This window comes from Azolla caroliniana, unplaced genomic scaffold (genome assembly GCF_043228905.1).
Source record: "Azolla caroliniana isolate FFs.n. ecotype wild unplaced genomic scaffold, voAzoCaro1.0.p SCAF_16, whole genome shotgun sequence".
Lineage (NCBI taxonomy): Eukaryota > Viridiplantae > Streptophyta > Polypodiopsida > Salviniales > Salviniaceae > Azolla > Azolla caroliniana.
Window position 1 is genome coordinate 7,312,963 of NW_028230451.1, and position 17,244 is coordinate 7,330,206.

A 17,244-nucleotide genomic window follows, 5' to 3' on the forward strand; every position below is an offset into this window, starting at 1 on the left:
CCAAGCTACATTCCACAAATGGCATCCAGTATGGTAATTTGAGAGGTAAATATAGAGTAACAGAGAGGTGAGAATATTGGGTCTTGAACCCAAGACCTAGGGCTGATAGTAAGAACTTACCATTATGGTAAAGTAATTACAATAAGCATAAAAAGAAGAAACAACCCAACCCGACCGTCCATCTATGTTGTCCCAATGTAGCGATCTGTGATTTGTGATCCCGAGTGGAGGACTCCACGGATTATTCATGGCACCTGAGATGGCAAGGGTCGTCAATAACAATTGGCTGCCTCGGTTTGAACCGAACCGAAACGCGAAACCGTGGCTTAACGGCTTAACAATTTCAACGGTTCAGTGCGGTTTAACAGCCATAAACCACACTTTAAATGGTTAATGGTTTATTATTATTTATTTATTTTTTAAAAATTAATTAATTAATTAATTTTTTTTTTGTAAGAAACTTAAAAAATTGTTTTTAAACAATCTTTTCATTTTTATACCTTATTCTCACATTTTAGGAACATCTTAAAAATTTTAAAATTTTTTAAAAATGAAATATTATAAATTAAAAAAAATTAAAATTTTGATCTATCTTGAAAACCGAAGCCGAACCACGAAACCGGAGTTTTTACGGTTTAATGGTTTGAAAATTGTTTGACGATTCGGTTTAACGGTTCCGTGGTTTGGTTTGGTTTGGATCAGGTTTCAAAAATGTTAAACGGTTCGGTTCCAAACCGGTTCCCGAACCGAACCGTTGCCGAATGTTAGTCGTCAATGCGAATCAACATGAGCCAGAGGAGGGTAGGGGTGGTGGTACACGTGGCATCAGATGATTGGCTAGACCACGTCTTTCCCCTCCATCTGTTTCTTTTCACACGTGGCAAACGTAAAACCATTCCCGATTCCTTTTTATATTTATTGTTTTCTATTTTAATAATAATAATAATAATAATTATTATTATTATTTGGAGTCTGAGGAGAATTTCTCATCGCTCTTCGTCCTTTTTATATTTATTGTTTTCTATTTTAATAATAATAATTATTATTATTATTTGGAGTCTGAGGAGAATTTCTCATCGCTCTTCGTCCTTTTTATATTTATTGTTTTCTATTTTAATAATAATAATAATTATTATTATTTGGAGTCTGAGGAGAATTTCTCATCGCTCTTCGTCCTTTTTATATTTATTTTTTTCTATTTTAATAATAATAATAATAATAATTATTATTATTATTTGGAGTCTGAGGAGAATTTCTCATCGCTCTTCGTCCTCCTGTTTCTTCTTCCCTCTGTTTCCTGCAGCGTTTCCTCTCTCTCTCTCTCTCTCTCTCTGTTTTTCTTTTTTCTTTTCTTTTTGTATTGAATCCAAATGGATCTGTTGCGCAGTTCGATCGCCTGCTTCTCTCTGCTCCTCATCTCCGTGATCGCTGAGGATCTCACCGTCTTCAAGCTCGATCAGACTCATTCTGCAACGCATCAAGCCGTCTCGGTAATGAAAACTCTAACCTTTTCTGGATCGATCGAGAGAGGTAATAATAGAAACAGAAATAGAGATTTAGATTTAGATTTAAATAGAGATAGTTTAGATTTCTCTCTGCGACGTACCAACCTGTTTCGGCACTATCCTTTCTACACACACACACACACACACACACATAGATATACTAGGTAGATAGAAAGATAGGATTTTTTACAGAGATTGAGAGCGTGGAACTATACTCATTTTGCAACGCATAGAGAAGTCTAATCAGTAAAATCTAGACTTTCCAAAGTTTCAGTAAGAAAATCTAAAAATTCCTGTGTGTGAGAGAGGGAGATCTGAATCATTCCGGAAAGACAGGTAGATATATGTGCTTTCCCCTTACATTTCAATGCTTCCAAAAAAAAGTGAAACCATTGCTTTTCAGCATGTAAATCTATTGGCACCCACTCTTTTACTTCATTGGGACAAAAACTACTTCTGCTCTACAATAATGAAAGAGTTTGATAATGATTGATCTTCTGTTGGCAATTATTACTGTGAAAAAATTCCTGTTGAAAAGTTTTCTGAAAATTGCAAGGTGGAGTACATCCGTATGAAATTTATGGTCTAATTGCAGGAAGTTCAAAATATCACAGAAGTTTCAATTGCCTTTAAGACATTTCATGCTTTTTGTCATATCTGAAACGGCAAGATTTTCTCTAGTTTTAAGTGTCTGACTAGCTATATAAGGAAAAGCGTTTTGTACTTGTATAATATCTGTAACGATGAGGTTTTCTATAGTTTTGCATGCCTGACTAGTTATAACCATAGCTCTGCGGAAAGTTTTTTTGTGTGATTTTGGTGTGTAAATTATTATGTAAGGCAATCATCTCATAATTGTCAAGACTATAAAAAATGTAGAAAGTCAAAATGGTGAACTACATAGCCCTTCCTTAATGTAAATCCTATCTTATTCTTGGTTGGTGTGATTACACTTGACCAGGATGCAGCTGATGCACTTATTTCAAGCTTAGGCTGGAGTAAAGATGATGTGAAGATAGCTGAGATAGACACGAAAGATTCAAAATTTGGACAGACACTTGTCTATGAGTTTGATATTGAGGTAGGCGAAACTGTGATTCCGTTGAGGTTATCTGAAGAAGTTCACAATTGGAAATATCTGGATGAGCTTCCTTTCGGAGGCAACGAATTTCAGACCCTTCCAGCAACTCTGGCTAATGAACAGACACATGGATTGCAAGCAATCTTGGCTCCGTTTCAGTTATCCGGTCCTGTGGAGCTCTGGATCCAAGATGCAGAGCAGTTACGGCTTGCAGTTCCAGTAAGCTCAACCACAAATGCTGAATCTTGTCCATACATATCAATTTAGTGTGTATGAATGAAAATGCTGTTTGCACTGTTCTAAACTTTATCTCTTCTAATGCTCTATATCTGACATGTTATATTAATGCCTGTGAAAGTAATTATTTGTTTGGATGGATGGATCAATATTGAATAATCGTTCGTTCTATTTGAGAAAACATGGCTTGTTATCTAATAGTAGTCTCTTAAATAGACATACTGGTGAAATTTTAGGGTTTAGGGTTGTACTTGAGAAATTACCGTGTAATCAAAGTTTTCAACGTATTGCATGTATTGACCTGTACTGAAGCCCTAAATGGTCTATATAGTATCACTTACTATAAACTGGTGAAATGCAAGAGGTTAATTTTTTTTTTTGAGGCCATCATCACGTAAAATGCCTAATAACAATGCACCATTTTAAAGATCCTTTCTCTCAAAGTCAGGCTTAATTATATTTGGGACCCTTGTGATGGTCCAGAATTTAGAAAGTTCTGCTTAGAGTTTCTGGTAATAGCTGGCTCTTGTGAGGTGATTTCTGTTGTTGTGCTCTCCATAAACTTTCACACACATATGTTTTTACTATATATGAAAATGGAGTTGATACATTAGCCAAGTGTGTGCCTTTCTTTTGTCTTGCATTTGCATAATTAAATCTGGCACTCTGGTTTGTAAGCCATGGTTTATGTGCAATCATGGTGGTTAAAATGAAATATTAACATGGTTTATGTGGTGGGTGGGTGTGATGCTGCAGAATGATGTGGAAGCAGGGGTTTTAAGGAAAGTACTTTTAGCCGATGGTGCTGTTGTAACAGTTGAAGGAGCCCGTGAAGTGAGCTTGGCCAAACCATTACAGTTACCACTCCCTTTACCTGGCATCTCAAATGATGGTGGCCTAGCTGCAAGTATTGTAGCTCTTGCCGAACGTCTACGATATGCATCTCGTGCTGAAGAGAAACCTCTATTGTCTTTAAAGATCGTGGGTCCAACTTCTCTAATTGCATCTAGTGTGAAGGAAGAGTCAGATACAAGTAGGAGCAAACTAAAAGTCAAGAGGTTGGCACCTGGGGCCGTGAAGCTAGTATCACCTCATCATGAGGAACGAGCACTTGTGACCTCTATGAACTCTCTCCCTATACTAAACCAAGTGAACAGGGAATCTTGGCTATGGCCTTTGCCTTCACTGAATGGCTCTGATTCTAGATTGTTGAACTTGGAGAAGATATTGATGTCTGCATTAGGCTCTGATGCACACAAGAAGGGGTCTTTCAAGCTCTTAAGAGCTAAAGTGGCGGCAGCAACATTCGTGAGGGTTGAGTTCCAGTTGGAGAAGAAGCTCTCCGATGAGAGCTTTTCTCCGGAGGATTGGCCAGAGTGGAGAACTAGGCCCTCGGTTTCGAGGTTGCAATTTGAGCTCTTTGTGAAGGTTGAAGGCCAACAACTCCTGCCAGTAAGGATACAGGAAATTGAGACATACCCGAATGTGGACTCTATGACTTGGAGAGTAGCAATGGGTAATGTTACTCGCAGCAAGATTCCTCGAGTTCTTTTACCACCAAGTTCAATGACACTGAACCCCACTTGGGATGGGCTCATGGGATAAGTGTGCCATATTTCATGCCTTACAAGAAAGATCTGGCTAAGCCATGTATGTATATATAGAAAAATGAAGCATCACTAACTCCATGCCGCGTATAGATACCGAGGGTTCTTTTTGAAGTTGCATGAAAGAAATATCTAAAATTTAGGAGGCTTGCCTAGTTTGTCATATAGAATGCCCCAATTCTTTAGACTTACGTGTGGTTTGGCTTCTTGTAAAACCGATTTGTTCTTAGACCTGATTTGTTGCACTCTTTCATGTAATTATGGAACCAAATCACTGTGTTGGCTAATTCTTGGTTCTATCAATTCTTTATCAAATCATGATGATGTGTCGACCAATGCTTAAATTTGAAGCTCTCTTTAGGCTTCAAAATCTGTTTTTGGGTGTCATATTGGGCTTGATACGTAGCTTGAAACAATTAACTTATTTATTACATGATTTATTGGTCATCACATTACATTTTAATAGCTGGACATGATCCCCAACAAAAGACATGGGTTTTTCTTATGATGAATAAGGCAATAACAATTTGCAGTTGGGTGATTTGAGGAGTCCAATTTGTTGATCGTCATCATAAGCTTGTTTAACAATATTTTGCAGTATGATGTGCTTTGAGGTTTAACATCACATGATTTCTCAAAAATTGCCATGTTTGGATCGAAACACAATTGTAAAAGCATTACAATGATACATTAAATGAGTAATAAGCTCTAAAACACACCAAATGAAAAATGGCTTGCTTCTCAATTACAATGTGGCAAGCTCCAAGGCAATCATGTGAGGATTGCAACCATATTATCAATTTGATTGTCTCAAAACATTTGTAAAATCTTTGTCATTTCATTGTTGTCATTATTGAACCTACTCTCAAACAATATGTTTCATTTGGTTGATCAGGTTCTCAAGTCATCCCCTTGCTTCCTCAATGATATGGGCTATTTAAGCAATTATATGCTCAAATTAATCCCCTTTCTTGACAATTTGTTACTTGAAAATTAAATAGTCAAATTATTCCCCCACTTCTAGAATTGAGCATAGGTATTAGGTGGGAAATAACACTTTAGTGCTTTTAGTTTTTCACATCAAAAGCTATGTTCCCAAATGTCAAATCATCTTTGGATATTGTGAAACAAATTGGCATTCCACGACCCTCGAAGGGAACCTTCCACATTATTAACGGTCTACTCAAATGTATTGGAAAGGTTTGTGTTCCAAATTTGTCTGAGGTCAAAACAAGAATTCATTTTGCACCTTGACTAAGGCATCTTGGAATACATCATGCAATCGTTATTATATCTACTCATTTCTTTTTCAGCCTGATATTAATGACTAATGTGACTAAACGTCACCATTGTCAAGTTACTAGAACATACAATAAGCGGCAAAGATTTATTTTTCAAATTATTGGTGATGTTTTAGTTAAATTTTACATTATGGAACTAGAAACTATCTTGATCACAAGCCCCATAGACCAACCTCAACCGAATGGATTGATCAAACAAGTGTTCAAATTAATGAGGATATGCTTTGCATTTATAGGAATAATAGCTTCCTATTATGGAGTTCTCTATACACATGCATCAATTGGATATAGTCCTTTGATATTGATATATTATTTTAGTTGGCAAAACACATCAAAACACATTTCCATCAAATAGTCATTGCAAGAGTACAAGTTACAACCTTTTAAAGTGGGGGGAGTATGTGACAAGCATAACCATAATTGATCATGAGATAAGTTTTTCGCAATTTTCCCAAATCTTATGATGAGTACATTCAAGTTAATTAAGAAAGGAACGAGGATATGAATTGTAATATTAAATTCTATGGTGTGGAATAACTATTAAGTGTGTTATCACTTGACCAATTCACATAAAGTAATTGAGTGTGAACACACTAAGGCCTAGGGTTTCTTCCTATATAAAAAGGCTAACTACCTTCTTATCAAGGGGGGCTTAACCATAATTGATCATGAGATAAGTTTTTCGCAATTTTCCCAAATCTTATGATGAGTACATTCAAGTTAATTAAGAAAGGAACGAGGATATGAATTGTAATATTAAATTCTATGGTGTGGAATAACTATTAAGTGTGTTATCACTTGACCAATTCACATAAAGTAATTGAGTGTGAACACACTAAGGCCTAGGGTTTCTTCCTATATAAAAAGGCTAACTACCTTCTTATCAAGGGGGGCTTGACTTGTTTTGTGACTGACAATGTGGCTATGACTCTTGTTAGTTAAGCACGTGCGATCCTCGCAAAACCCAAGGTACAACACCCATCAACACTCGATAGGACATCAAGGAGGTTTGGGTCCGTCTCACATCGTTTTAAAGGGGTGGTTGGGTGGTTTGGCACCCTTTTCCTTTCTTTGTTCTATAATTCCTTATGTTTTGCTTAATTAATTAGACTCTAATAATAGGATTGCAAAGGTTGTTCAATTGAACTTCTAACCTTCCCCTTTTAAGTACTTCGGAATTGTTATAAAGGTTAATTTGACAAGCCACACAATCCTCCATTGAGCATGCTTCCAAACCAATACTTGTGCGAAGTGCTTGGTTCATACACGATTTAATCTTCATCCAAATACAAGTCCTTAACAAGTCAAATGCGATTACTTTGTGGCTTGTATATGAAAAACATATCATCATGAGTTGTGCAAACCAATCGCTTGCAATATGATGCGCTTTGACCTCTAATATAATGTAATTTCTCAAAACTTCTTGTTTTTGAATGAGAAAAATTGGTGACAACTGCAAAAGCACAAAATTCAGTAAATCAAAATGGCTTGGTTTTCCGTACTAGTGGCGAAGCTCTGATCACATTGGTACCATATATGTCCATCAAAACATATCAAAATATCTTTAAGCCTTCATCATTTGTCCGAATGCCATCATGCAATAACCTCTTGAGCAATTATGTGCCATTTAATTGTTTATGTTGTCAATCCATATCCTTTCTTCTCAATGATACATGTCATTTGAGTAATTATATGACCAACTTCATCCCTGTTCTCAACATTGTGTCATTTGAGCAATTAAATCGTCAATTCATACCCATGAACAACCACTTATGTTTCTAGATGTCAATATAATCTCTGAATATCATAAAACCAATTGGCAGTTTCAAAGACTAGAGAAGTGGGTACTTGAAGATGTTTTTCAAGATACACCTGCACTTCCCTTTGCCTCAAAAGTACTTCCCATTTATACACTACAGACAACATCAATCAAGGTTACACAACTAACAGTAAAATTCACAATACATGACTTCATTAAAAGGTTATGCAATAATTTCATATAAATATATAATTATGTACTAAAAATAAAAAAAAGAAGATTTCGAGTTCCTCTTTCTCATATTTCACATATATAGTCATGTTCTTATTACCATTGTTTGAAAAACAGAGTTTATACTACAGTCTAGCTGCTACCCTACCCAATCTGTCAGGCACTCCTTCCAGTCCTCCATGTAACAGAGCTTCAGCTTCACTTTTAAACATCTCGTCCTGCACATCGCACATCAAGAATGAATTGAAAATTCTTCAAGCAATGAGCATTAGTCGTTCAATGCATTTAACACACGAAAATCAATCTCTAAACCATCTCTGTATGCATTTATTTCTTTTTACACGAGAAGCCGAAACATTTTGAGTCACACCTTTCTTCTATGCCTACACATATATATATTGAATGATCTGGCACTACATTAAAACAAGATAAATCAAAATTCTGGATGGGTATTTTCATACATAAATAGACAGTGAAGGGTTTTTGCACAATTGAACATGAGAACATTGATTCTACGGCTTCCTTCATAAATAAAATATGATATGGACATGGATCTGAAAATAACAGGCATGATGTAGTTCACAGTGGATTGGTTACCATTATATGGTGCCCAAATCTACACTCCGGAGGGTTTAATAATTTTGGATTAGTTTAGACATGGAACCCAGATGTGATCCAGGCATAGGCCATATTTCTACTCAACTTACAGGGAGGATCCAAAACAATTCTCTAAGTACGATCTGCAGGCCAAATCTGAATGATGCCGCATTGACTGTGATTCAACCCATAGACTAAATATAAAATCCTTGAAGATACAATAGCATCAGACTAAGAGATACATCCGAAGATTCAGTTATAGTGAGCTGCTATCTATCAGAGAACATCAGCATGTATCTGCTCAAAAAAATTAGTATCAGAATCTTCACCCAAACAAGGTATTCAAGTGGCATGGGGAGTATCAAAAATTATCAGAAAAAGGACAACTACAATCCAGACCAGGGGGGAAATCTTTATGAGTTGGAAGTCAGTTGGGGCTTAGCTTTAAAATTACCAGAGTAGCTAAGAATAATTTCAACAGCCTAGTAGAAAGACCAACTATGTGGAAGGGAAATATTTATGAGCTTTCCACAATGTTAATAGCATTGAACTTCTTGGAAGAATAATAAAACAATGATGAAACGAATATTCAAACAGAGAAGAAACAATCATAAAAGAACAAGACTGAAACAAATTACACTGTCCCTGGTGACAGCTTTTGCCTTGATGTCCTGAAGCCAATGTAGGGAACCAGCCATTGCTCTACGTAATCTAAGTATTTTATTACAAATCCTTTGGGATTTGAGTTTATGTATCAAGGCACTGAGACTGGATTCAATATGAGCACCCCTTACTATATAGACATTGATGGCACCTCAAACCATTAATTGACACCAGTTCTTCTTTGAATGATGAAGTTAACTTATTAGAGTTTTGCAAGGCTTTCATTCATTGGAGGTAGGGAAGAGCTGGCGACCATGTGATGCATCACTTCAATTTTGCTCTTATGGTGAGGGGTAATAGCGCAATCATCACAAAAATGGCATGGTCCATTATCTAGACTTAAGTGCATGGAGTGTTCATTTATAACCATGCTATAGCTTTCATTTGCTTCATACAGTAGCTCATCTTTATACTTTAAAAGATAGTTTGGAATTTTCCACAATCCATTTTATTTTTTCTGCCATTGCAATATATTTTAGCTGCATCTAAATATTGAACAGTTTTTCTCCAAAACCAAAGTGAATACCTTCAAAGCTTTATAGACACCACGATCAAAATCTTTGGCAGCCAACTCAGATGCTGTGAAGCCAACAATATTGCTATTATTTATAAAAAATCCAAGCCAAGACTGATGAAGTAAAAGAGAATACAATACAGAAATTATTCCATAACATTACCATGTCTTTGTTTAAATTAGTAGATACATCTCAAGGCTAAAGAAAAATATACCTTTACCCAAGGCCACTTCTAAAGTGGAGGATACATCAGGTAATGCCTTGTTTACAACACCAGCAGCAGCAGCAGATTGTCCAACATATCGGTGACTGATCAAAATTAACTTTTATTTTATTGGTTTAAAACCCAGCTCTTTTTAGGTAAATATTGTATAGGAAAGGAAGTGCTCACCCTGATAACACAGCTTCATGATAGGTCTGCACAGGTAGCTTGCTTTTAATAATGGCATTCATGCCACTTGTTAAAGGAAGCTTGATCTCCACCTTCATAAAGGGTTTAAAAACAAGAATTAGTAGGAACATACATGAAATAGTTAGTAGCATTCAGAAGATTACAAATTCATTGCTTTAAACATATTGGCAGATTGTTTCATCAACAAGACAATGTCGTTTGCACTAAGGGTTTGTGAATGCAGATACTTTTAGTGATTCCAACGGACACCCTCATCAGTATCATCGAAAGAAAGGAAACAAAGAATGTGGTGATCTCCAATCTCCAACTGAAACAAGGATAGTGCCGTTGTCAGGCACTTGGTTCGTATTATGATCACATGATAAATGATCAGCAATTATTTATGAATATTAAAGAAAATAATGGATTATATTCACACCAAACACCCAAGAAAAAGACATGAGATGAATATAAAACTGCATCAGTGTTCCACACCACCAAATATAGCATTGCATTATACCTCAGGATCAATCAGACTCCCAATCTGAAAACAAGAGCTTTACTTTACAAACAGAATCCACTACAACATCTCTTTATACTGAAATGTGGAACTCCTTTTATACGGTTGAACGGAGTTCCCTTTACATAATTGAAATACTTAGGCTCCCCTAACACTATGCGTTGCCACGTTTCCCAGATCATTCCACGCAAGTCATAGGACTAGCAACCCCCTTCTACGCAACATCTCAGAGCCGTAAAGACTACTGGTCAGACAAAGCTCTCCATTTCCCATCTGTAGTCTGTCTGAACTTCCGAAGTATAATACAAGGATATATTCAGTGGTACAAGACGCCACTGGGGTTTTATACCCATATCCTGACCTTTGCTTGGGGATTGTTCGTGTGAACGAGCACCTTTAATCCATTCTTTTCTTTAACCTTTATAACTAATTGCTTATCATTAGTATGTGATCATAATATTTGGTATCAGAGAAAATATTATGACTATGTTAACAAGAGCATATTATTCTTTGAGAAAGAATACTGAGATTTTCAACTCCTTTGGTTTTTGGAACAATTAATAAGGTGATCCTTTTTTAAATCCAGGAATCAAAGCAAAAGATCTTGACATTCTCTTCTTAAGTATGTATTTGTCAGTACCTAATCGCAAAAGTTTTGGTGTATGGAAAAACGATTGAAACCTAATTGGTCAATATCAAGCATTTTATCAATTTTTTTAACTTTGATTCAGAGTTATATAAAAGGAGTAGATAGTCCCCCTTTATATAGCCAAACTCCTTAGGCTCCCGAACCATGGCAATGTATCCCAAATCTTTATGGGTTGGATCAAGTCATAGGATAACCAATTCCCCACTTATCCTACCCATATATCCAATAAATTTAGCCTTTAAAATTTGGTTCTTAATGGTATGCCCACAACAATTCCAGCCCGTCATATCTTCATCTCCACCAAAAGGTTACCCTCCATTCGTACTTTAGCTGATTAGTGAGTACAAGTGATGTGATGTAATGAGTCATACAAGAAACAGTTTCAATAGTTTGTATTCATTGAACCAGGGAGAGTGACAGATTGATTCAAGTTTTTTCTTTTTTGAAACAGCTTGATTCAATTTTGTTCTGTCTTGTTGGAACTGTTGGTTTTAATGGGCAGCCTCGCAAGTGAAATAACAATGGTCATGCAGGTGCTACTACAATGGGATGAGCTGGTGGTAGGTTTCATGTTAAGTCAATGTTCACTTTGGAAGACTAAAATTATAAGACATCTTTTTCTATTTCTGCTATTTTTCTAGTTTTAACTGTGACCATGTACAAACTGGAATTACTCCTTTGCTACTAATTTTCTATAATTAGAGACAATAAAGAGGATTTGTTTCCTTCAAAGTGGCGCTAATATGTTTATGCCTAATAAATTAGTATTAATTTAAAGGGATCATGGAGCAAAGATGAAATATATAAGTGAATTTTCAGTATGAGGGTCTTTTTTATAAGCGACGAAATTCTCCAGTAGTATATATTCAAACACAACTATGTTCTCTTAAATAAACAGCAGAATCATAGTTCATTTGAACAAGGTGAGCTATGCAGTCATGTGCGTTTACCTAGATTTAAAATACAGCAAATTGCAAATAAAGGAAAAAGGTCTCTAGTGTTAAATTAAGATCTTGTTAGTACTAAAGAAGATGTTGATCAGATCACGACATGTGATTATTATTTTTATCACCATCCTTCAACGCAATGCAAATGGTTCATGAGTTCCGATAGATGTTTATTCATTAAAAACGTGCAACCATACACTCCGTGTACTTTATGGCAACCTTATGGTCCTGTGACTGTTAGAAAGTCAATGAATACAGTGTTGAATGGGAATAAATATCCTTGATCATGATCCTTGCAAAACAAGGGTACTAGAAATAGGAAAAATAATTGAATTGTGGCAGTTCGGAATGGACATAAATTGTGACTGCCACAAGGGATATTTGTTGCAGTTTCTGAAACAGATGGCACAAATGTCTTGATGTGATTAAATTTAAATACAGAACCAAAAGTTGGAACATATCCTCGTTTATTTCAATTCAGAAATATGAATAAGAGTAAGTTAGAGAAAATTGAATACGGAACCAATACTTTCATATAAATTACTTGAAAACTAGATAGGGCACACAAAGACACGTGGATTCAAGAGAAGTCTCCATATTCTAATGTTACATAATCATTGTGTTCAAATTTTATCACAAGCAGACATTTTTACTGGCCAAAGACCAACATACTTTAACAAGAAATATCCCTTGAAGTAGTGGTTTTCATAAATATTTCACTAATTTTGCTATTTTTAGTACTCGTCCCCCAAGGATCATGAATCAAATTTTTTTATTTAAAGTTCATAACATTTGGAGAATCATCTCCTTTTATCAAAGTATGTAGGCTCAAAGATTCAGAATCTTGTGGTCCATGCTTCTCGGGATTTGGAGGGTACACAAGTTTGCACTTTCAATCTATCCACTTCAGTGGACACATTATATTTTCTAAAATAAGGTAATCAATATAATAATCTCATGTTACCTACATCACATTTATAAATGATAAAACCTCACCTAACACAAATTAAAAACACATTCTAAGTAAATAAATTAACTCAAATTTGAGAGCATACTGACTACTCTTTATCAAAAACTTGATGCAATTGCAAGACCTTAAGAATAAAAGAAACGACCTTAGGGGAAGTGCTTCTGCTTGCAAGCATATTTCTTCCATTTTTTTTTGTGTTTCTTATGTTTCGTTTTAGTTTCGGTAAACTGACCACGATACATCCTAAAGTTCCAGCTATGAGCATCAGAAATCCTTCATGTACCCAACACTAACATAAGTCCTAATTGAGTATGTGCCTGAGTGATCTCTAGGAAACTCTCCACTACAAAGCTTATTATTAACTAATTCAGAGCTAAAATACAGCATTAAGACACTAAACCATGTGTAATAAATCGAAATCTTGTGATATATTACAGGCAACAAATTGAACCCGCACCTCATTTAAGAAAATAAAGCCCCTGTCACTTCGCATATATCGATAATCATGTGCAAGTGCTATCATGCATCCTCCAGCAGTTGCATGCCCACTGCACAACATGCAAATGAAAATCCCCATATATTGGTTAATAAGGCCAATTATAGTCCATCTGAAAGGTCTCATAATTTGTTTTCGAAATTTAACTTTAGAACCAGCTTGAATAACTTTTGGAGGAAAATGTTTTAATATTTGACTAAGCACGCTTTTCCTTTTTTTTTTCTTCCATTGTTAAATCACGCAATCAGCATCCTCTTTTTCCATATCTATTCACACTGCCATCCATCTACCTCTTGCTTCAAGCAATGCCTTTAGGTAGAGCATAATTGGAAACTATTTTCTGAGTGTTAGGAAGATGTGCACTAGTTTAATGATATGACATCAGAATAAGTTTCGAGAACATACCAAATTGCTGCAACTGTAGGGATTGGGAAGCAGAGGATTCTTTGCAGTAGTTTGTGGAAAAGAACAATAAGTAACTGTGATAATAGAATATGACCCGAACCAAGACAAACTGAGTCAGACTGCAAACCAAAGGACAAAACTTAACTACACGCTAAGTCAGCATCGACAATATTCTTACGACATGGTTATCTGGGTTGTTTTTAAGATATTGAAGATCAAGCCCGTTGGAAAAGAACTTTCCCTGCCAAATTAAAAGCATTTACTACAACCAATGAATATATGTAAATGTTTGGAAAAGCAAACCTTCAGAAGTAGATCATAAGTCACAATGCTTTCAGCTAAATAAGATTTTACTTGAAAGACGCAATATCAGCTAACTCAGAGTTTACTTGAGAGAAACAATATCCACATATCAAAACAGTCACAAGTATATGATTTATATTTGTGATTACAGCATTTTCTCCTCAGAAATAAACGTATAAGAAGATGTCACAAATGTTTAAATACCATCCAATAATACTAGAGCTTAATCTGCTATATCATTTCGATCATTCATAACAGTTAAGTTCCTTAAATTAGAACCTCATTAGTGGTGAGCAGGGCCGATGCACTTGAGTCCTTCTCAACCTGCATCATGCAATCAATTACACGACATTGATAAGGATATTGGGCATAAAAAAAATAGAGTGGAGCAATGAATACCTCATCCAGCGCCTTGTTGAATTCAGCAATGCTATCCGGGTTAAGCCTGGATTCAATGATCAAAATTAATTCCAGATTCAGAAGGAAAATCCTTATGCATTTACAGAGAGAACAGCTTTGGGTCGACAGAAATGACCTCTTTTTTCTGTTCAAGTTAACGCCCCACTCCTTACCTGTGCTCATCGTTTCCGGAGAGGAGAAGCTTGAAGACGCAACGACCGCCTTTGGGGAGGGGGATCTTCTGCAGGACGATCGCCATCGCTGGGGCGTTGGCTGCAGGGGAGCAGAGCCCGTCTATTCTCCTTCTTCTTCTTCTTCTTCTTCTTCTTCTTCTTCTGTTTCATGTTCATTTTGGGCCAAAAAGCTGAAAAGAAATGCGGCATGAATTTCGTCTCTGAAAATTTGTCGGCACTTTCTTCCGTAGTTTTTCCAAAATTCCCAAATACTACCCCCCCCCCTCTCCCGACGCCCGTATTTCCACCGTCGTATTTCCTCCGTATTTTCCACAATACCCCCGGTATTTTCCAATACTCCCAACAATACCCCCACAGTTCGCACGAAAATACGTACGTACTCGAACTCCTGTATCTCCGATATTTTCCCGAAATACGTAAAATTGTCAAGAAATACGTACTCGAAACTCTTGTATTTCCAAGAATTCCGAAATATACCCACGGTACTTTCCGAAAACTCCCCAGAATACCTCCGGTATGTTCCAAAATTCCCAAAAATACCCCCTGTATTTTTCCAAAACTCCCAAAAAAATACCCCCCACAATTCGCAAGAAATATGTACTTGAACAGCATAGTACGTAAAATTCGTGTTCGTCTAGCATAACATTCGTCTAGCGAATGTTATTCAAACATTCTTGTGTGTTTTTATTGTTTGTTTTTTTCCCATTTTGTTTTTGTTTTTTTTCCTATTTTTTAGGCTTATTTACATCGTAATAAATAGTTAATCCAAACGAATGCGAATGAACATATGCTACATATGTTTCATACAATGCGAATGAAGTTGAACTCCTGTATTTCCAAACATTCCGAAAATACCCCCCCTGTATTTTCCGAAATACCTCCGGTATTTTCCAAAATTCCGAAAAATACCCCCGTACTTTCAAAATACCCCCCCCTCCACTCTCTGTATTTACCTCGTATTTTCAAACCTCCTGAAAAGGTTTGGAAGCATCCTCCACCCCCCCCCCCCCCCCCCCCCCCCCACCCACACACAAAATAAAAGGCATCGGATCGTGAAGAAAATCATCATCATCACCATCATCATCCTGGAAGAGTAGTTCAATCGGATCATTGAGCCCTCCATCGATCTTCAGTCCACTTTAGGCAGAATCTGCATTCGTCTGCCTTTTTCAAGCTTTTTTAGCGCCGCTGCAGAAGACAGTAATTTCTGTGTATCTTCTTCTTAGCCTGTGGCACATCTTAGCTCCAGAAAACAGTTATAATTGTATATCTCCTCCTCCTCCTCCTCCTCCTCCTCCTCCTTTTACCTGTGAAGCATTGTAGCTAGTTCTCCAGTAAATCATTGTATATATTTTCCTTCTTCTTCTTACTTCTAATCTGTGAACCATTCTCGTTGTCAAAGTTACAAACACCTGTGCCAAGTGTTTATTTAGTCCTCCTTTAAGCTGTGAATTCTTCTTCCTTCTTCTTTATAATGATCAGTACACAGCTCACTATAATGATGCGCTTCTTTTCCTGATTTTCTGAATAGGTTTTTCTCGTAACCTTTGACTTTAAGATTCAACGTCTCCAGGTATATATTTTCTTTCTTCTTGGTGATGATCAGAATACAGTTTAACATAATTAAGCTTGACATTTTTTCTGATGCCAAAACTGGCCTTCGCTCAATCTTTAACATCTGCAGGTATATTGTTTTCCTTTCTTCTTAAGTATGCTTTGATGGCCGTATCTGTGAATGCATGGTTCGGGTAAAGGTCTATTCTTGATTTGAAGTTCCCTTTCTGAATGGATTTTTACGTCTAAATTTTCTATTCTGTGATCTGGATAGTTCAAATAACAAGTCCAGTATAATTAATTAGACATTCTTCTGATCAAGGTAAATAAATCTATAATAAATATTCTTCAGTTTATAATAAGTTTACTATACCAACCATGGTAAAGTCTTGAACTTTCTTTAAGTTTTTAGTGAATCAATAATGAAAATTTTACCAGGCTAATAAATCTGTTTATTGATCTGGTTTTGCGTAAAGCACGTTGTCTTCAGGTTTTCTGACCCTGAAAACTTCAAAATACATCATTTCTGTTACTTTAGTCTTCAGAATCTGCTCGTATCTCGTTCATCTTCTTATTTCGGATTTGAGGACTGAATCTGTGAAAGAATTGAACCTAAAAAAGTGGATTATCAGTGAAAACATTTCAGATAACGAATCTTTTTTCTAATTAAGAAAATACCAAAATAATAATAATAAATGCTTTGGTTTTTACCTTCAAAAAATTGTAGTGACTTAAAATTTAAGTATTTTCTCTATATTACGTAATAATATGTCTTTTCATCTCCATCATCCAACGTGGAAAGAGTAATAATTCAAGTTATTATACTATTCTTCGAATATCCAGAAAAGAATACTCCTAGATATTTAATTCTTTCCTAGTTTAGGTTTTCTTTGATCTGTGAGATATGAAATTCGTCGAGC

The 17,244-nt window shown here is 36.0% G+C and overlaps 2 protein-coding genes across 3 annotated transcripts; one reads left to right on the forward strand and one right to left on the reverse strand.

Moving 5' to 3' along the window:
- The first annotated feature begins 1,312 nt into the window (after window positions 1–1,312).
- TIN1 (tunicamycin induced protein) lies at window positions 1,313–4,453 on the forward strand. Its single transcript, XM_087332472.1, has 3 exons — window positions 1,313–1,490; window positions 2,467–2,805; window positions 3,580–4,453. The coding sequence occupies exons 1-3, from the start codon at window positions 1,371–1,373 to the stop codon at window positions 4,426–4,428; spliced, it is 1,308 nt and encodes a 435-aa protein (XP_087188598.1). The 5' UTR covers window positions 1,313–1,370; the 3' UTR covers window positions 4,429–4,453.
- A 3,303-nt stretch (window positions 4,454–7,756) lies between these two features.
- LOC147853888 (enoyl-CoA delta isomerase 1, peroxisomal-like) lies at window positions 7,757–14,888 on the reverse strand. Of its 2 annotated transcripts, XM_087332578.1 has the most exons (10): window positions 14,750–14,886; window positions 14,577–14,622; window positions 14,457–14,501; window positions 14,053–14,115; window positions 13,875–13,948; window positions 13,431–13,521; window positions 9,888–9,979; window positions 9,711–9,805; window positions 9,508–9,560; window positions 7,757–7,939 (listed from the first exon to the last, which is right to left on the reverse strand). In XM_087332578.1, exons 1-10 carry the CDS (start codon window positions 14,833–14,835, stop codon window positions 7,847–7,849), a joined length of 738 nt encoding a protein of 245 aa, XP_087188704.1. In that variant the 5' UTR covers window positions 14,836–14,886; the 3' UTR covers window positions 7,757–7,846. The 2 variants fall into 2 exon arrangements, with proteins under 2 accessions (XP_087188704.1, XP_087188705.1); XM_087332579.1 differs by lacking the exon at window positions 9,508–9,560 and having other exon boundaries at window positions 14,750–14,888.
- Between the last annotated feature and the right edge of the window lie 2,356 nt (window positions 14,889–17,244).